The following is a 21,641-nucleotide window of genomic DNA, read 5'->3' as shown; positions in this document are numbered from 1 at the left end:
GGGGGGGGTTGCCGTTTTCAGGACTTGTCCAGATCTCTGCAGGGACAAAAATATTCAACCACTGCATGGCAGAAAAAAGGAAAGAAAAAAAAATGTGATTGGAACTATAACTTCCAAACAGTACATCGCACATCAAAAATACACATATCCATGCATTCCCTGAATTGAGGTGAATCTCCTGATATTAGCCCCTGCCCATTTCCGCCTAGACTTTCATACCAAAAATTGGGATTTATTGTAAGCCTACTTTTACTCCTCTTAGACCTCTTCTATATTGGATAAAAACACGCAAGTTACACACAAACAAATTTATGTAGCGAACTATGAAAACACCAACTTTGCCACTTTTCCCCTACACATTTTAAATATTAAAAAAAAGACGGCAATGTACCGCAGAACTTGCGGCTCACACCTCTCGATATTAACCGACATTTGCCTCCCCACCGTTACGTTTTGGGTCCCGCTTTTGCAAGCACCCTGGGTCATCAGGGGGCAACTGGCGCAAGAAGGCTTGGACCCCGTCATAACTGCTTGCATTTCTAGTTCAATTCTTTTTGGGGAAAATGTAGTGCTCAATGAAACTGATCCATGAAAGTAAAAATTCTGACATGTTAATCTCTCTTATTTATATCCCAGCTATGAGATTTGTTTTTTGTAAAAACACATTGTGACAGATTTCAGTAATAAAATCAAAATTATCTATTGTGAAATATAAACTACATTATGGGTATTACACATGTTGAGTTATACATTTAAAATACGAGAATAGGTAAAGTTTCACAAGCAGCCCAACTGTTTAGAAAGGTTTTTGATCAGTGTTTCAACATTAAAAATAGTTTGAAAACACAAAAACTCATCAACTTCTTTTCTTAAAAAGAAATAGTTCGACATAGTATGGTAAATAGAATGCTAAAGCCAGTAGCATAATATTCCCACAAGACATGAATGCAGCAAAAGTTACAGCCACATTCACAAAGGGAGAGGGACTAATTAATTAAATGAGTGGTGTTAAGTGAGCATGATGCCAGAAAGCATCAAGCAATGAGCCTAACATTACAAGCAACGGCCATTAATTTAAATAACATTCTAGACACCGTTCATTTCCAAAAATTACAGGTTTTAAAACGGTGCATATCTGATTCGGAGCAAAACTCTTTGTGTGAGTTAAGTGGAGAAAAGCAGCAGCAGCAACATATTAAAGGAGCTCAAACCTCACACTTGAAGGGTTTCTCTCCTGAGTGCTGCAGAGAGTGAACCTTCAGGGACATGCTGCGCTTGAATGACTTCCCGCATGTCTCACAGGTGAACGGCATGTCCTTCGTATGGGCTAAAGACACACACACACACACACACACACACACACAAACAAACAAAATTAATGGTATTCAATATTGAGCCACTCAATAGCAGCAAGAGAACAAATAAGCAAACTACTACCCTAAAATAGCACTAAAAGAACAATACTGATGCTTTTTTATCGGCTAATTATGATAGGGCAATGGATGTCTCATCTTGTAGATGATCAGTCTCTACATCAACCTCTCAAGTTACACCTTTAGTAGGAAGAATAAATAGGATTCTATGGCATAGGGTGCTTTATGCAAGGCCATTCATTTACCACTGAAACACAGATGTACACAAGGAATGAGGTAAGGCTGTCTGGGAAACAAGATGCTTATCTCCCCAAAAAGTGGAAGAGGAAAGCAACACCCAAAACAAATCCTGCACAACAATCAGTGGAAAAGGAAGCCTAAAGTAACAAATGGGAACAAAGCGACCAACCAGGATTGTTAATGTCACTGCCACTCACCGACCATGTGCTTCCTGACATGAGCCATGGTGTAAAACTTCTTCTCACAGATCTCGCAGGAGAACTTCTTCTCGGCGTAGCCATGGACAATCTTGTTATGCTCATGTAACGACCACAGCTTTTTGAAGGCCTTGCCACATGTTACACACTTACAGAAAAACAGAAGAGGAGTAGTTTTGCATATCCTCTGGAACAGTCTTTACAAACACAATCCAGGTGTGTGAGTTTACACAGATACTTGAGCGTGCACTGTACCAAAAAAGAAATTAGAGTCAGCAGATTAAAGCAGCAAATGATCTTCAAACTCACAGCAAGACTCCTGCTGCTCACTGCAGAGTAGAGTCACTGAGACATATCAGAATCTAGTATAACCGCGTGCCAGTTGACTGAGTTTATTGACTCAGTTATTGAGCAGTGTTAATATAGTTTTGTGATCGCAACGGTGAATATACTATTTATTGACTACAAAATACTTTAAACATGGATTATAACAGCATAAGGGTAGAGGTTTGTGTCATATTTGAAAAGTAGTCAAAGTGCCTTCTATAATACTGTTAGTTTAGCTGAACAATTGGACAAGCTGTGTTAATTCCTGTAATATTATTGCAATAACCCTACTGAAAATCATACATTCATTAAGTTTGAGTGATATAGACTTTATACTCAACAGTAGATGTTGTTGGATTTCCATTTTTAGCCAAATATCCATTCTTGTATCAAAAGTATCATCCTTTATTTGCCTTAACTTTGATAATGTTTAACTTACGGCATCTTTGTAGGAAAATAATATATACGTCAACTCTAAATTATGACTGAATTCTATGTTCCCCTCCCTTACATATGCAGAGGAATGTTTGTTTTTCTCAACCCAGATGAGTGTCTGCAGAGCTTTGTGTCAAGCTACATGCAGCCTCAGCTAGCTTCAACAATCAGGAGGTTGGGGCAGCGTGTACAGTATGTAGCCTGGGGGGCAAAACCAATGGCAGAAAATAGCCCAAATCCTTTGCTGTTGCTCATAAAGCATGTGTTAACAGCAAAAGGTGACCCAGATGAAAGGTGTAAGCACCTTTATGAACTCTGAGCTTCATTCATCCTGCCAATGACAGCTGGCCAAACTTTGCCATATCTTGGCCAAAATAAATGCTATCATTGCAAAACTTTAGATTCTCCAAACAAATGTTACAATAATTGGCCACTAGGGGACGCTACAAGTACAAAAAGTTCATCCGATATTTACTACATTTTGAGGATACCATCTAGGGCCATTCCGGAGACCACCCATACAGTGTGGTACTGATTCATCAAAGTGGGCGGATTTACCACTTACACTAATGTGAGCAACTTCAAATTTACAGTGTACAATGGCTCAACTAGGTGATGCTATAATGACGTCAAACATGTTTTTGCCTATAACTCCCACATTACACATTGCATATTAGGGTTTTGCAGCTAACAAACTTTAGCATATCTCTGCCAAATGACATGCTATCAGTAATAGCTTGAGATTTTTGTTCAACATCGCATTACAATACTCTGTACCAAATTTGTTGAAGTTCAGCCATAAGGGGACAGGGGGGGGGGGGGGGGGGGGGGGGGGGGGGGGGGGGGGGGGGGGGGGGGGGGCTGGATGTGTTTTGGCCCATAACTCAATGCATGCAAGTGTGGCATTTGCGATTGCTATTTCCCTGACGTAGTAATTGCTTATAACATGAAACTTGTAAAGCTCGTTTGGCATGCCGCTTTGAGGGTCTGTACCAAATGTGGCGAAGATCTGCGCTTAAGGGCTGCTATAGTCAATGTAGATAAGGCTTTGGGCTTTTTACTAAATTACTAAATGTTAATGGAATATTTGCAACTGCAATGTACTGCAGACCTTGCAATGTACTGCAGACCTTGCAACTCACACCCATATTTACGGATGTTTGCCTCCCCATTGTTATGCTTTGGGTCCCACTTTCGCTTGCTCCCTGGATTGTTGGGGGAGACTCGTGTTGGGGGCGACTCAAGCTGGGAAGCTTGGACGCCCTCATAACTGCTTACAGTTTTATTTTAAATTGTAACTGCAAAGGCCTTGTCACAGCAAAAAGTGGCACAGCAAAACTCATCCATGCATCCCCACAAAATATTTTGGTGAACAAGTTTAATGACGTAGCAACTACTCTCTTTCTATTTTCTCTGTACTGAACCATTTAACCATCCTTTCATTCAAGTTTTACTGAAGAGAGAACAAAAATCTCAAAGCAAATGAGCTTGCTAAATAACTGTGTGAAAATAATTTCTCTTTTGTGGCACATTTAAGCCCAAAAGCTGAGGGTTAAATAGAAGTGGATGGTGCATCAAAGCCACAATAGCTTTCTCCATTATGGCACTCCATTCCCTCAAAGGTCAGCACTGTCAAGGCTGCTTGCTATTTGGTTTGTCAAATTTTACTAAGTTGAACTTAACATTAAAAATGTGCATAGATTTACTTGTCCCCAACTTGCAAATGCTGCTAATCCATTAAAATGAATAGATTTTGCAGAAAACTAGGATGTGGTGAGGGAGATGTCTTTTATCATAATGGTGTTTGAATCCTACCTGGATGCTCTTCTCACAGTCGGTCTGCTGGTGCAGCAGCAGCTCACTCTCCAGCAAGAAGCGTTTCCCACAGTTATTGCAGATCTGCATGCGGTTGTGTGTGACGTTCATGTGTTTTTCCAAGTACCAGCGATTGTTGAAGATGCGAGGGCATTTCTTACATGGGAAATGTTGCTTCTCCTCCAGCCTCACTTTCTGGCCCAGGCCCTCTGCATCCAGCGCCCTCTTCCCACCCTGCCGCTGGTTGGCTAGCGTGGCCTCTGCTAGTGTTTGCCGCATGGAGGCTGTTGTACCCGCCATGGCAAAGGCTCTGGTGCCCCGGCGTGGTCGATCCATTAGGGCTGCTTGCTCAAAGCCTGGAATGTTTAGGGAGTTCTCCTCCTCTTCCTCATCTTCCTCCTCATCTAACTCCTCGCTGCTCTGCCCCAGTATGTCCCCTCTCCTCAGCTCATCGTCATCCTCTTCTCCCACTGTGTCGTCATTCTCCGCCTCGTCCTCCTCATCGTCTTCGGAATCTATCCCATTGTCATGGCAACAACCAAACATGGTGTTCGCCTCTGTGATGCTTGCGGATTTGCTCTCCAACCCCTTTGACACATTAAGCGTCTGGTTGTTGAGGTTGACTTCAACAATGATCTGGTCTCTGTTGAAGGAGGCGTGGCCATCAGCGGCCTTTGACTCCTCTCCATTGCTCTCGACTTTGCACAAAGCGGCCACAACGGTGCTAGTCCCGCCCCCTGACCCGTCCTCCTTCTGGTAATACTTCTGCTGGGAGGCTGTCTTGCCTGCGTCCTCCACTCTAACAGAGAACGGGCTGCTGCCTTCGCTCTTGTACACCCTCCCCAGCTCTGACTCCTGTTTGATCTCCGCGTACAGCTGGCTGGAAGGCATCGCTACAGCTGCTGGGTCACCGCTACCAAGCCCATCCTGATTGGCCATATCTGCACAGGTGCTTCTTAGCGAGTGGCTGCTGATGAGGTCGCGACAGGAGGCTGCGATGTCGCTCATCTGGAGCAGGGCAGCGGCGTTGAGCACGTCGCGGACAGTGCGGCTGCTCACCAGCAGTTTGGAGGTGTAAATGAAGTTGAGAATTTGCTGCAGGCCCTGTGAGGTCAGGGCGTCCAGCGACAGGTCCACCCGCCGCAGCTCTTTGCTTTGTGCAAAAAGAGAGTGGAAGAAAGGGCTGTAGGCCGCCAGCACGCCCTTGTGGGCCGGAAAGGTGCTGTGCTGACGCACCAGAACGATGTCGACGTCACACAGGTCTGGCTGGAAGAGGCGCTGCTCGTTCAACCTGTCCATCAAACAGGTGAAGTGCAGAGCCACATCCTCCACCAGGGAGAACTCAGCAGAGGGGAAGTCTGTGGTCTTCTCCACTATGAGCTGCAGATGGTGGAAGAGGATGTGATGGAGGGAGAAAGACAAAAAGCAAAAGGTTAAGATAGAAAATACTTTATTGTTGTTTAGTAATTAACAAAAAAAAACATTTCCTGATATCATAAAACAATGTCTTTATTTATTCTGGGGCTTTTCCTTTTAATGGACAGGACAGCTAGGTGAGAAGAGGGGAGGAGACATGCAGGAAATTGTTACAGGTTGGACTCAAACCCTGGACCTCTGCGTCTTGGGATAAACCTACGTATGTGTGCGCCTAAACTTCCCATTGGTGTCTTAACGAGAAAGAAATCCATCATTGTCATTATTCTGTGATACTCAAATTTGACTTAGTAGAGGCATAAATATTGCTGAAATGAAGTCTAAATAAATGCATCTTAAAGCAGTTATTCTTGTGTTCTTTATGGTTTTCAGTCTGTTCAGCGCACCGCACAAAGTCACATACTGCATGCACAATACCATATGAGGAAATCAAAAGGTGTAACACTCAGCGCTCTGTGCGAGGTCCTCAACTTCCCAAGGTGGGTTTATTTTAGCACAGGAAGGGCAGGGTTTCGATCCAGACGGGATGTGAGTGGACACACACACACACACACACACACACACACACAAACACTTTCTGCAAGGACTGACTGGTCTGAGCATTGGTATTCAGTGCAATCTCCCCCCATTAGCGAGCTCTTTCAGCACACCCACTCACCACACTGTCCCTGAGGTGCGGAGAATTATGCACAAGACAAAACATGTCCAGAGAAATAATTAGGGAAACCATGCCTAATAAATACTAACTACCCCTGCAGACAATTAATAGTTTTATCATTCCATGCATCTCTTGAAGGCAGAATAAGACAAGTATTAATATAAACTTTGTTAGGGCCGGAGATGATGTAGGTGGGAGCCATAATTACGTCTCTACATCTCTTATTTTTCTGTTTCTACAGTTACAAGAGCAGGACAAGACACAAAACACAAAGAATAATGAAAAATGGCCAGACATGAAATGAATCATTCATTTTGGTACAATAGTTATAGTAGAATTGCATTTATGTAAAAAACTCTGTAGTAAATGAGTATGCATCCCACTACACAGACTGACGATTGACTGTTAATTGTTCTTGTACATTATTTTCTCTTTAAGATCAATGAAAATGACTTTTCATTGTTAGAGCTGGAAAATGGATTTGCATTTAGGCCTAACCTTGAAAATCTAGCCTGTTTGAAGAATTCAATTATAGACGTGTTAGATTTATTCATAGTTCTGAGCAGCTAAATTGGACTGTGAGCCAGAGAGGAGCAGAGATTGGGTTATCTCTCCCCGTGCAAGGCTACCAACGTTGCCCAAGGGCAAACCGCTGCAGCCTTAATCAGATCAAGTGTAACAGTTGCAGACTGGAAGTTATGCTGCTATAGCGATAACGATCGGCATCTTCTTCTGAGATTCAAAGAGGGCAGTTCTGTCAAAGATTAAAAATTCTATAGGACGAATATTAACATATTTAAAACATCAATAGCTTGGGGTTAAAAAAAAAAAGGAACCAACTAGATTCATTAAGGGTTAATGAAGGGTGTATGTCCGTGACATTGCTTAAGATTTAGTCCATAATCCTTTAAACTATGATCACTTGATGCTTATTCTTTTACCTCTTCTTCACAATTGTCTGGGCAGTCATTAATGGGTTTGAAAATTTGATCCTAGGGATTTGGAATGTAAAATAGTGATGCTTGTCATACACACCAATAAAACAGGACTCCAAATGAGTTCCCAAATGATTTCCGCACTGTCTGCACAAGTCTTTATGCCTTTATATTGAGCATGTGATGTGGCATTTTGAGCAAAAATACATTTCTTGCATGAACATAAGTCATAGTTTACGTGGTATGTTGTTCAAGCTAAGAATAATTTAAGTACATAATTTAATTGAAAAGAAATCTCTTCTGTGCATTTTTTCCTGTTCCATGTATATGATATGTGTAGCCTTAAAGTGCATATTTATGGCTTTTTTATATGATTCTTGTTTTAAAACTAATGGAGGTGGAAACATTAAAAAGTCAGCTGGAGACATACATTGTAGCCAACTCAGGGAGTTAATATTAATTAGAGCTAGCTAAAGTTCAGATGACAAAATTGACGGTCTCCACGAAAAAGTGAGAAGCTTGTTTTAATGCATTTGTGTGAAATCATGTACCCATTGTTTTAAAGAAAATTACTAGAAGTTTTGAGGAGTAGCTAAACCAGCCACAGTTATTGTTGTAAACTGCATATGTGTTGTGCAAGAAAAGAAAGCAATAATTATATAATCATAATGAAAGTACAGACTAGGTGGTGAGTACAGGTCAATCAAATGCCTGTCTAAAAAGGTTCGTCTTTATTTAATTTTTAAAAGAATCCACAGAATCAGCGGAGTGTAAATTTAACGTATTTACAAATCAAGCGGATGAATATGGGTGAAGTAGCTCAGCCACATATGCAGGAGCATAAGAATGCAATGCTCTGTACATAAGAGTGAGCATTTTGAACTGAATCCTATTTGCAACGGAGAGCCAGTGAAGAGACATAAGTACCAGGGTAATGTGAGAGTTTCTATTTGACCTTATGGGCATCCTTGTGGCAACATTCTGGATTGACTGAAGACGATCAAGAGCAGACATACTAGGAGAAAGGAGAAAAGTGTGTTACAGTAGTTGATGCAAGATGTGATGAAGAAATGTCTAAGCATCTCAAGTTCAGCAGTTGCAAATACAGACTTCAGTTTACTAATATTTCTTAAGTGGAAAAAAACAAGATCTGGTCAGCTGCTTAACATGGGTGTCAAGCAATGATAATTTCAGCTTTAGTGTGTAACTTTTTTATAACAATGACATTACATTCAAACCATTGCCAAAGGAGTTGATACAAAGCTACATAATCAGACTATCAGCTCCACAAAACTATCTCTGTATTTCTTAGTATGGCTATGTTTAGAAAATGGTGTTGTCTGGATAATTTCACGTGCGGAAGCTCTAGTGAAGACAATTATTTCTTCTGAAGAGTCCATCATGTGTTTTTAATCCTTCGTGTCCTCCTTGGCTACAAGTAACTGCGTGGAGGAGGGGTGGGGGTGGTGCGTGATCATGGACAGCTTGCATCATGTGGATGCGACGACAGTGTTGTTGTCATTACACAGAATTCCTCATGGGGGAGACAAACTATGCACTATAAATATTACCGAAATGACAGAGTTTGGAGGGACATCAGAGGAAAGAGACCTAATACATTGCATGATCAAGGGGACAACGTTTTCTGGAGAAACAACCAGAACCTCTGTGTTAGCATAAACATAATTTCATAGCAGAGATTGCCCGCCTTTTAACACTAAACTGTACACACTGTAGTGTATCTTTCTACAGCCAAAAACAACGATCTGCTGAACGATAAGAGGGGTTTTAATCGGGGAAAGACTACACTATTTTTATCTGGACCGACACTTTGTTTAATCCAGTAGCAGGTAGCAGGTAGTTGCAATGCAGCTGTTGCGTCTGTCCAACGCAAGTCTTTCCAAGTCCCATTTCATCAAATATACATACTGTAGCCAAACAAATTGAGTGAGTACTTTGCAATTAAAATCTGCATCTTACGCCCTCAATCTTTGTCTGTCGTTATTCCTCTTTTTTTAACGGACCCTTTTTTTCCCCGCCTCCCCCCAATTCCTTGGAAATGTCAGGGAGAGAGCTTGTTTGCTGTCATTAGAGGGAGCACCACCTTTAACCAGCCTCTCAGTCAAATGTTTCCCAATATATTATTCATATCAAGCCCAACCCGTGACAAACACTCAGCGGGGGGGATTACTGATGCAGCAAGAGGTGTCATTTAGATGGACCTCAATCAAAGCCCGCTTTTCCCACTCATTTATTCTGCCAAACACAACATGTGAGTGGAACCTCTTGCATTGTAGAGGCCTCTGAGGGCCTGTTGCACACAGCCACTCTCAAGGTTGATGTCCTTTAATCCAAAAACAATGTTATCTACTTTACTGTGGAAACTTTACCTTTACATGTTAAAAATAATGACAGTTCGTGAAAAACAGTATTTATGACATGAATTCACCTTCCCACTGTACTGCACTGGGAACTGAACTGTAACTGAATTATTCAATCACAATCTCATCATAGTCTATTTAATAGCTGTTCTGGAGCGTTTGGCTGATGCATTTTGGTAAGCTAATCAGGCATTTTTAAAAAAAAGCTCTTCCTTGATGAGCCTGATTTATTGCTTAATTAAAATTAAAAGTTTCAGACTTTTAAAGTCCTTTACCACAAATCTAGTTTGGATGAAAAAGTGATGGATGATGCACAGGATTACTGCTTGACCCAAAGGAAGGCTGCATTGTTCATGAGAAGTATGTGAGAATTATGTCTGTTGCTTTAGTAAAGTCAGACATGGTGGTGTTAGTCAAACTCACAGTCAATGTTTCAAACAATGCTTGTGATATGCTGGTGGTATGCACTTGGCAGAGGCCCAACTCCTGGACCTGAGCCAGACAGGGTCAGAGAATGAAATCCTTCTTTTATTTGACGTTCACTGGTGAGAATGCCCTGTTCTCTCCCACACCTTTGCACTGGATGGCCCATTTACTACTCTATAAAGTCTGTATCTCCATCACTGGGTATGTGCCGTGACCTCCACAAAGCTGCCATTTAAAAAGTCCCCTTGTCTGTTCACTGTAATGAAGTTGAGACTGTGAGGCCACCTGTAAATGGCGCATGTAAATCTTAACACAGGAGAAAAACGGAACAACGTCTTAAATGATCATCCTTTTCATTGTTGTATGTTAAAATAAACCTTTCCCTAAAATGTTATTCTGCACCTATGTTTTTTGGACTGCAGATTTATGAGCCAGGGACTAAACAACATCTACCTTGACTGCCTTGTTTGCTTGCCGGTAAACAGACTGTGCCATTAACGGGGGCCAATGTCAGAGCACAGTACAGAGTCATGGACACATCAATAGTGCGAGGAAGGGCAGGTTGTATTCAAGCCAGAGGGAGTCCCAGGGGGACAACGCTGCGGGGGTTAAAGCTTTCTCTCTGCCTGCCAACAGACTGAACTCAGTGTCCTCTCACCTTCTGTCCTACCACCTTCTTTACTTTTTTAACAAACACATTTAGGCGATATAGGTAGATATACCAGATATAGGCTAGATAAGACTTTTGGACACCACACTACTGCACTAATGCAACCTGCACAATTGGTTTATTTACATTTACACGTAGCATACATTTGAACATTTTAGCATATTATTTAAGCAGTTGCACATTTTTGTTTTCCCATCCTGTACATATTCAAATATTTTTGTTCTTTTTGCTTTACTTTATTCATATTATTATTTCATGTATATTGTATGTATGTATGTATATTATATATCTCGTAGTATTTCATTTATATTTATATTCTGTGCTTTGTGACTGATTTTGCTGCTGTAACACCGGGATTTCCCATTTTTCTTGGGATCAATAAACATCTATCTATCTAGCTAGCTAGCTAGCTAGCTAGCTAGCTATAGCCAAAATTAAATACATATATACAGTTTATACTTTCCAATTTATTTAAGCAATCTGAACTTTGGATTACGCACCACCACAAGTGGCTTGAGTGTCGTGGCTCTTGTTAATATAACAATATCTGGGAGCGGTGTGCTCCTTGTAGGGCCTCCCATGGCAAAGTGGTCTCAGTTGAGGGGCCAGACAAAAAAATTGTTAAAAAACCCTATGAGCCAACGAGATAGAAATGGAGTGACCCTGCCCGGGGGAAGCCCAAGGCCCCCGTCTGGAGCCAGGCCCAGATGGAGGGCTGGTCAGCAAGCGCCTGGTGACCGGGTTTGCCATGCAGCCTGGTCGGGCACAGCCCGAAAAAGCTACGTAGCCCCCCTCTCTCCATCCCATGGGCCCACCACCTGTGGGAGGAACCGCTTTACTCACAAGCCACAGGCTGAGCGCCGCTATGTTGGCGTTTACCCTGGTGGACGAGAGGGTCACCTCCCTCCGCCCGCGGGTAATTGGGGGGGGAATGATTATTGTTTGTATGACAGTAAGTCATACTTGTTTCAGGTGAGGGTTGGCCTCCGCCAGGGCTGTGCTTTCTCACCAATCCTGTTTTTAGAATTTATTGGACAGGATATATAATGGGGATTTCATCGCTGCTTTTTGCAGATGATGCGGTCCTGCTGGCATCATCGCCCTGTGGCCTATTGCTATTGGTAAATATATTATTGTCATATTAATGTGTACCATTTTGTCCAGCACTATTCTATATTATTTGACAAAACAAATATAATCACAAAGGTCCAAACATTTGTTTTTTTCCACAGAGCTTACAACCACATCTCATGTCTCTGTCATGGAGATTCATCCCCATATACCACAGTATGTATGACCACGTGATAGCAAGTAAACTATCATCAAGACTCGATCATCATTTCATTTGAAAACTCAATTAGAGATCATTATTTTCATTATTTATCTACTAATTATTCTCTTGATTATTTATATGATTTATATCAGTTCATGGTTTTGTCATCAAAACTTTCCCAGAGCACAAATTGTTTGCTTTGCGCGACCAACAGTTCCAAACAGAAAGATATTCAATTCACAAGGATTTAAAGCCGGAAGAAAAGCCGCAAATCGATCCTTTGTAGAAACAGGAACATGAAAATGTTTAGCATTTTTGCTTGGTAAATGACTTTTATGCAATTATCCATTTGTTTTTTCCATCAAAGGTTTTAGCACAAAATTCAAGTATCCAAAGTTGCTTTCATCGTTCCTTTAGATTATAACCGAAAAAATTAGTTTATTCATTTGATTATTTATTGCAAAGCAGTTCTCTCCACTCAGTCTAACTACTACAAATTCAATTCAGGCCACAAAATTCTCCTTTAATTACTTCACAAACAAGTGCAATCCTGCTACCAGCCAAATATCAAATTGTCCAAATGCACAGTGAAGTCTCTCTACTTAGAAAATTACCATTGGAAAGAAAAAGAGATCACCCAACCATCCACAGTCGTAAAGACAGCAATCTCATGAGCTCAGACGTCAGCCCCTTGAGTCACCCAGCGGGGGGTGGGGGGGGGGGGTTCAGGGGCTCTCCTGCTTCCACCCACGGGTCACTTCAACCTACAGTAAAGAGCACACTCAGCAGCCCTCTTCACAGCGAGGCCTCCTGCTGAGGAACCCGGAGCAGGACTTGACGTGACTGACACCCGGAGGAAGGCGAGTGAGCACCATGTCAGGCCTCATCTCACTCACTGGCATGGAGACAGTAGGAGAGAGAGAGAGAGAGAGAGAGAGCCCCCCCCCCACACACACACACACACACACACACACACCCCTGAGTCATCATCAGTGCAGATGAGAGCAAAACATGACAGGCCCGAATACAAACGCTCCACAGAGATCACCAGTTAAGAGGAGTTTAGCTTCACAGACTCGTCAGATTGCTTTTACGTGGCGGGATATGGATCAGGTCACACATGAACACAACCAAACAGACAAGGGCATGTCATCTCTGGCAGAGTCCAATCAGACAGCCATTAAAAAGTCATCAGGGTAATGACTGGACACTGTGTCCTCTGTGTGCTCACCAGACCTTCCCTGCTGTTGACGCCAAAAAGCAGACAGGTTTAGTTCCAGAGAAGCAGAGTGAATTCTGGTTCTCTGGGTGAGAATTGTGGCTTAATCCTCAAGGTGTTATCTGGTCTAGGATACAGGCTGGGTAAGTCTGGCATGTACGGAGAGTGGTCTGCCAAATTGTCTCCCTGCTTTCAGTGTTAATGTCTCGTCATGGCTGGGTTACTGAACAGGCCTATTGGGTACAAGCCCAGTGACCGAAGGTCTCACAGGTCCCCTGGGCCATGGCCTCTGTTTACTGCAGAACGACGGTCAACATTTTTTTGTCGGAGAAGCAAATCAATTGACAGAGGGACATCAAAGAGACAGAAAAATACTACAAAGAGACGCAGAAAGGCCAGAGAGATGCAAAACAACAATAAAAGAGATGCAAAATGACTGACAAAAAGATGTAAAGGCCATGGTTCTCAATAGGATAAATACCTTGGGATCTTGTTCTCGAGTGAGGTTACAATGGTGAATTTGTGATTGGTCCGAAAATCAGCGGAGCGGGTGCGGTATTACGTTCACTTTATCGCAACGTTGTGACGAAACGAGAGCTGAGCCAGAAGGCAAAGCTCTCAATCTACCGGTCCGTTTTCATTCCTACCCTCACCTACGGTCATGACCAAACGAACGAGATCCAGGGTACAGGCGGCTGAAATGGGTTTCCTCAAGAGGGTGGCTGGCATCTCCCTCAGAGAGAGGGTGAGAAGCACAGTCATCTATCAGGAGCTCGGAGTAGGGCCGCTGCCCCTTCGCGTCGAAAAGGAGCCAGTTGAGGTGGTCTGGGCATCTGGTAAGGATGCCTCCTGGGCGCCCCCCTAGGGAGGTGTTCCAGGCATGACAAGCAGGGAGGAGGCCTCGGGGAAGACCCAGGACTAGGTGGAGGAATTATATATCCAACCTGGCCTGGAAACGCCTCGTAATCCCCCAGTTTAAGTTGGTTAATGTGGCTCGGGAAAGGGAAGTTTGGGGTCCCCTTCTGGAGCTGCTGCCACCGCGTCACAATACCGGATAAGCAGACAAAGATGGATGGATGGGTGTAAGATGCAAAATGACTCAAAAAAGAAGCAAAACCACCTCAAAAATGCACTAAACAATTACAAAGAAATGCTAAATGAGCACAACAAACTAGAACCTTTAAGTATTTTAGTCTGGGTGTCTTGCTCACAGTTAAGAGGGATGGAGGGCCTTTTTTATGTCTGTGCTACTGTCTCACAATCCGTCCATGTTTCTAGTGGAAGATTTCTCCTGTCTGCAGTCTGCACTCCCTCCTCTCCTCTCTAAATCCAATCAGCACAGAGCCCCGGCACTGACCTTGAGGTAGAAGTAGCATATACAGTAGCAGACGCACAAGCACACCCAGCCACACATCTACAACACTGACCGCCCATACATGTGCACCACCTGCAACATAATCACGCATTTATGCCCACGTCAGTAAACAGAAAATGTAAGGTCTGGCGCATGTGATGACCCTGCTGATGCATGCAAAGAGAGGATCTAAATGTGTCTGGACTCACAATATCCTGTTATCAAACACTTTGCTCTTTCATAGACAAGCCAGTCCAGTAATAGCAGAAGTGACAAGGTCTCACTTTTAACAAGCCCTGCGGTAATCATTACAGCACTATGATAAAAAATGCTAATAAAAATCAATGTTCAATGACTAAAGGGGGGAGCCACAGTGGCGGGTGGCAGCATACTCACTGCTGAGGTCACACCCAGTCACATACACACACACAGCCACATTAAAATGGGATGGCACTGTTCATCAGATAATAACTGTATTAAGGTGGATAGTTACACCTTGTGATACTAGGCTATGGGATTATATAATCCTAAATTAGTGGTGCATGTCTTGCAGATTGGTGGGAAAATCAACATCAACTCATAAAATAATCAAAAAGCGCTATTATAACAGACTCTGGAAACAAAGAAAGAAGAAACAGTATTTGTGTGAAAGAAACACACAAATTCTTTATGGTATATACTAAACATACCTATAGTATTACCTAAATATCGGTCTTTTTAAATGATAAATACTCCACAATGTATGTCAGCTGTTTGGTGGCAGGTAATAAACAGTGGTTTTAAGAACTTTTTTGCTATAAACGTTAAGCGCAATGAGAGGAAACCAAAACAGTAGAGTTGTGGGCTGTAAGACGATGCATCATACTTCTGTAGAGCTCAGGGGAGCTGCAGTCTTGTGATAATTCTCTGTGTTCCTCATTTAGAGCCTTTCACGTTACAGTCATTTGACCAATTCATTGTTTGAAAATATAGACTATTGCTGATTTAATGTTACAGAGAGGTCATCCCCAAACATTATATAAGTGCAATGCTATATCCCAGCATTTTATCGAGAAAATAACCTGTTATTGATCAATAATCCACGCTATTGTAAGTTATTAGCAAATGGTTGCCAGTATAAATGATAAAAAAAAAGTCAAAAGAACTCTATTTGACAAACTGAACTGCCTCCACATACAAAAAGTGAATATTATTTCAGGTAAAATGTACAGCAAGACAATTTCAGATAGCAAAAGGCAAATCCTAAATTAATTTTAAATGAGCTGCTGTTATGCAGTTTTCCCTTTCCACTACTTTAGCTAATTATTTTATTCCCCTCAGCCTATTAAAACATTTAACTTTCTTAACCACAGCATTCACTGCTGGCTGCAATTAATAAAGACAATATTATCAGCATTAGTGCCGCTCTAATCCTAGACATCCAATCTCTCCCGTCCTAATCCAGCACTGTGGACTCGCCCCAGCCTTGCCCTATTGGAGCTCTCCAGCAGCTTTTACCATTAGATTTAAATACATTTCTATCTATATGTTAATGCAACCACAGGTGACAAGTCAATCTACAACTGATACGCGGTTACCCGGGCATGAAATTGGGATGCACAAACAAAAATAAGGGTGAGAACAGCATGACCAGCATCTTGGCATCGTATAGTACATTAAAATTTGACAGCGTGAGCAGGATTGCCTCAGCTGCATGATTTGCAGAGTCCTTGTCCTTTGAACATGCCGGACAACGGTGTGTGTTATCGCTTTGGTGAAGCTGGGCAGGACAATGTGTGTAGCCCAATCAGAAGAGTTAAAAAAAGAAAGAAAAAAAAGACATCAACTGATGGTCGTCTGGAGTGGAGATGACTCTGACAACCAGTTTGATAATCAAAGGAACTGCCTGGAAGTGGGGGGGGGAGCGGGGGAAGGGGGCAGCAATGAGGTTAGAGTGTCCGCACTGAAGCTCTGCCAGGAAGTTTGTGTCTGGGCCAATGAGCTGGGAGAGGAAGCGCTGAGTCAGGAAGCCTGGCCAAGAAAGAGGCCTGTGGAGCTGGCATCTCCTCCTCACACACACGTTACAACGTTTCACACACCACCGCTCTGCTGGAGTCATAACACACTGTTCCCAAGCCAGCGCAGCACACGCATGTGCACAACCGTGGGGGCACACACACTCGCCTGCTGTGCATGCATTCATCAGTAAACAAAGAGATGTGACGCCAAATACCTGTCGCCAATAAAGAGTATGTGTGCAAACGATATATTTCAATTTGCAAATAATTAAAAAGAAGAAAGAAAATCAAGTCAGTGGAGGGGCAGAATCTGATTTGTTCAAATATATGACACAAAGAGGGAAAGATGCGACTTTGAAGGGATCCATTAGAGACAAAAGAAAATGCTGATATGTGGCAGCGAGCAGGTGCAGATACCTGAGGGCAATTACACGGGATGAAACTGTGATATCCTCATCATCCCTTTCATAGCATGACACACAGAGAGAAGAGGCTCACACAAGACTCTAAAGAGCTACTTATCAGAGGAATCTCTCTGGTATGGCAATGCTCTGTGCGTGTTTGTGTGTGTGTGTGTGTGTGTGGGGTTGATGTTTGAGAGAAGGTCAGAGAGGACGAAGAGGAAAAAGAGGTAGAGGAGGAGGAGGAGCATCGGCTCCTCATAGCTTCAACCAATCAATGAACAACAAAGAAATGGTGAATATGAGCTTAAAGAAATGGTTTTGACATTTGGGGAATTTTCTTTTTTTGCTTTCTGCTGGAGAGTTAGACAAGAACATTGATACCACTTAAAATCCACCTACCAGCACCTCAACACGCCATTTTACTGTCGGTGAAGTTGCGGACTATTTATTGACCCGGAGCAGTAACTTCCTGGAAATATTGTCTGACACATAACCCCTGTAAAATAGCAATTATTTTGGTTTTTGCATGGATTCAATATACCAATATAATAATATTGGATGTAATACATATCAATTTGTCAAATTGTTGACTTAAGATTTTTTTTTAATACTGCGATGGATATGTCCAGAGTATATTTTTCAAACTGATCATGTCTATTTTTTTCACATTTATACAATACAAAACATAGAAGCTAAAACTCAATATGTTTAAATTGCTGCAAAAATTGTGTACAACAAAACATGAAACAAAAATATGTGATAACAGCATGAAAATTCATTTCCATCTGTTTAAAGCTCCTCGTAAGTCTCTCTCTCTCTCTCTGTGTGACCTGAATTCAGCTAAAAGCTACAAGAACACTTTAGAAGCAAAAACTCTTAATATCTTTAAATTTCCTGACAATGAAAGGCTAATAGAAATCCTCATATCAAGTTTTACCAAAAGAAAAAGCTTTTTGTCTTCTTTAATAGTGGAATTCAAAGACATTAAAAAAGTGCCATGAGGGGGTTAAATTAGAGTAACAGTTTTTCTAAGATTTTAAGACGCCGATGCCAGCAGCTGGCACTGCTGAGAAACAATAACAATGTGAACTTATACAAAAGAGAAAAATCAACCCTACTTACTTGGAACAAACTTACTTTAACCAACAGGAAGAAAAGAAACCTTTCATAAGCCCAGGTTGACCTTGCTCTCTGCACTGTTCTTAATCTCACGGGCATAAATTAGCAGCACCTACAGTATGCTCGGAGTTGCCAAGGAGAGCGGCCTCCTACCAGGGGCCGAGGATGTCTTCTGGAGTTTGTTGCCGGGGCTCGTGAATGGCTGCACTTGTCACAAGGACTAAAGAGTTTTCCCTCTCAGCACCCAGAGACAGTGACGCCTCAAAGTCAAGGGTGGGCAGGAATGCCCTGAATAGGCAGTTACGTAAAAAACTCACAACACCCTGTGAGGATAGAGTCAGGACCTGACAATGCTCGCTGAAATTAAACAGTGGCAGATGGCCTGAAGTGTGCAATATAAACCTCTTAAGTCTGCATGGAAGTGAGACAGTTACATTTTCACAAATTCACCACATTAAGGGAAAACAACAGCAATCATTTGAATGAGGGAATGGACAGATTATGAGACAATGGGCCCCTGGGCACAGACATGTCAAAGGCACCCCAATCCCCATACATACAGTAGAAGCAAGACACACACAAAAAAAAAAACGCAACCGCAACGGTCTCATCGTTTGTAGTCGTTTCTTCATAGTCATTTTGAGTCTAGTCATTATTTTTTCTATCTTTTAAGTTTTCTTTACTTTTTTTGTGTCTCTTTGTGGACATTTTCTGTATTTATTTTATGACTTTCCAACAAGAATGTTAACAGTAACTTTCAGAGACTGTGGTCCAAGGGTCACTGACCCCTTGGGCCCCTGGGCCTGTGCCCAGTAGGCCTGTTCAGCAATCAATCCATTAATAAGTGTATGGAAATGAGGCTATTGATAAAAACAAAATTAGCTAAAACTAATCTGCTTTTGATGTCAACAAAGTAATTGCCAAAATTATTTGGGGCATGTTTAAAAAGAAAAACAGTCAGAAGACACATCCGGTCACTGACTAATTTCATTCGCCAAGCACACTTTGAACTATCTATTACAGCTTACTTTTGTGCACACACAAAAAAAAAGCCAGAAAAAGAGAAAAAAGGACAAAAAAAACATACCAAAACCTCTCTCTCTCCCTCTTTGCTCCCACCAGAAGCCACCCAGAGAGCACCAGGGCTAACCCTGCTGACCTGACCCAGATATTAACCCAAGCCTCCAGATGTGAACGCGCGCTGGGATTACTCCACCACTGCATCAAGCTCCACATGCTTTCCTAATGAGGCATCCTAATATGACCCTGGAGACAGAGCGGACTGTCTGTCTCACTATCTGCCTCTGTTCCCATAACTCTATCACTCTGTCTGCGCAGAAGCATCTTCATATAATGTAGAGGGAACACAAACAGCATGGAGTCTGGTTACTGCTGTTTCCTCGTTGTCACAGAGGGATATTGGTCTGTAAATGTGATTCAAAAGAATATGACCTCATGCAGCAGACAAACCACCATACAACTGAACATTATCTAATAAAGTAATACTGCTATAACTGTCAAACACTGGAATTAAATAAGAAGTTAATTGCACTACGACACTCTACCCAAGGTTGATATGTTGCCTATTATTCAGACACCTGCAACTAAGTGAAGTAATTAAGAAAGGAAGAGTGACATCTACTACAACACTAAAGAGAATCTCTAATTTACGCATGAATGTCAATGCCTAGCAAACTTGTCCTGCACTGGTTGTTGGAGAAAAGTAGTTTCACTCATCCTGTCCACATTTGCACCAGTCACGACCTGAGCCCTTTGGCAGGAGCGCCCTGATATGAAAGAATTTAACTCCTTCTCTGCATCAATGTAGCTATTGTAGCTATTGCATTCTTTCAGCGGCTTCAATTTCCAACTTGTGCCGTGTAGGCAAGTTACAAACTTCAGGATACAAAGCACAAAATACACGGTGTGACAGCCGGTGGTACAAATACACAATGAGGTAGAAGTGTGGTAAGTTTAATCGGCCTGCTAAGTAGCCCAAATTTGCAAGAGATCAAAGAGGGACAAAAAATAAACAAGAATGCAGCGCTCTCCTCTGTAGCCTACCATTTTGATCCAGCGTTTCGAGGCTCAAAGGAGTCCAAGAATAACTCCTTTCGCACCAGTTTTCGCTTCGCCATGAAAATGACCGTTGAATTGTCACATTTCTTCAGTTTTTGCCTTATCCTCAATCTTTTCACCCCCCCGTGCTGCTGTAGCATTCAGACAGACAAAAATGCAGAGGCTGCTTTTGCAGAAGGAATTGGTGATTGGAGCTCGGGGATCATATGGGCTTTTTGTCAGACGTTTTTAAAGGGACACGGTACTGTTTAACGTGGAGTTGCGAGACAGGCGCCTTTCTTCGTACAGTACTTGGATTTTCTTCGTTTTTTTTTTGTTGCCGTGAACAGGAGGACGTGAAAGGACATCCAACCATATGGCGCAAAACCAGGGTGCGCTTCCTGTCAGTGTGTGCGCTCGTGCAGCAGTGTGACGTCACAGGGGCAGACAGATGCAGAGGTCAGGAAGTTCATTCAGTCATTTCCCATGTTGCAGAATTCCTCATAACTCCTTTTTACACAATATGAACACTAGTATCAGATTGTAATAATTTGAAACGGGTGTTGTGTCTGCACACAGTTTCATCTATAACCACAAAGAGAGCAACATTTCAAATGAGAATTTAAATGATTGTCTCACACTCAAACAAATGAAGTAATTTTCATTTTCATTCGTAACCCCATTCATACCAGGACCAAAGTAACCTCATATGAGGTCCTGGGGAAATTAGGTATTTAGTTAATTTAATAAACCACAATTTTAAGGAATATTCAACGAAGATCAACTCAGGCCTCTCTGCTTGACGGGCAAATGCAGGTGTTGCCTTTAGGCTCTTATCATTTCAGTTCATAATGTTTTACTGTTGCATACAGTATTACAAACCAAATAACAACAACCTAAATAGACCAAAGAGGAGTAGGGCCACATGTGAATTTTTTCTTATTGAGTTTTGTCTTTTTTCTCAAAATTCTGACTTTGAACTCCAATACATTGTATATGCCACTAGGGATGCCACTAAAATTTGTTTTAATTATTGGTTAATCTGCAGTTTATTTTTTTGATTAATCCATTAATTGTGGCCTCTAAAACATAAGGGAAATAGTGAAATCTTGAGATCAAGAAGTCTTCAAATATCTTGTTTGGTTTAATAGTCCAAAACACAAATATATTCAGTTTACCATTGTAAATGTGTGCAAATTTGCTTGAAAAATGACTTAAACGATCACTTTTGAGAACAGTTGGTTGGTCATTTTCTGACACAAAACTTGGAGCCTTAATGCCTCCTGAGGGTCTGGGACCCCGGGGCAGTTACCCACTCAGCCCAGT

General features: G+C 42.0%; 1 protein-coding gene across 1 annotated transcript in view; it reads right to left on the bottom strand.

The window, feature by feature from the left end:
• zbtb47b (zinc finger and BTB domain containing 47b) overlaps positions 1–20,693 on the bottom strand; it is a 23,899-nt gene extending 3,206 nt beyond the window's left edge. The window contains exons 1-4 of the mRNA XM_034861655.1: positions 20,322–20,693; positions 4,388–5,767; positions 1,811–1,958; positions 1,212–1,327 (exon numbers count right to left, since the gene is read on the bottom strand). Coding sequence (XP_034717546.1) covers positions 1,212–1,327; positions 1,811–1,958; positions 4,388–5,767; positions 20,322–20,324 — 1,647 coding nt within the window. The 5' untranslated portion in view covers positions 20,325–20,693. The remainder of the gene's footprint in view (positions 1–1,211; positions 1,328–1,810; positions 1,959–4,387; positions 5,768–20,321) is intronic.
• Between the last annotated feature and the right edge of the window lie 948 nt (positions 20,694–21,641).

The sequence above is a fragment of the Etheostoma cragini genome, chromosome 22, assembly GCF_013103735.1.
Source record: "Etheostoma cragini isolate CJK2018 chromosome 22, CSU_Ecrag_1.0, whole genome shotgun sequence".
Taxonomy (NCBI): Eukaryota; Metazoa; Chordata; class Actinopteri; order Perciformes; family Percidae; genus Etheostoma; species Etheostoma cragini.
The sequence above is the reverse complement of the archived record's forward strand: the minus strand, read 5'-3'. Positions and strand labels throughout refer to the sequence as shown.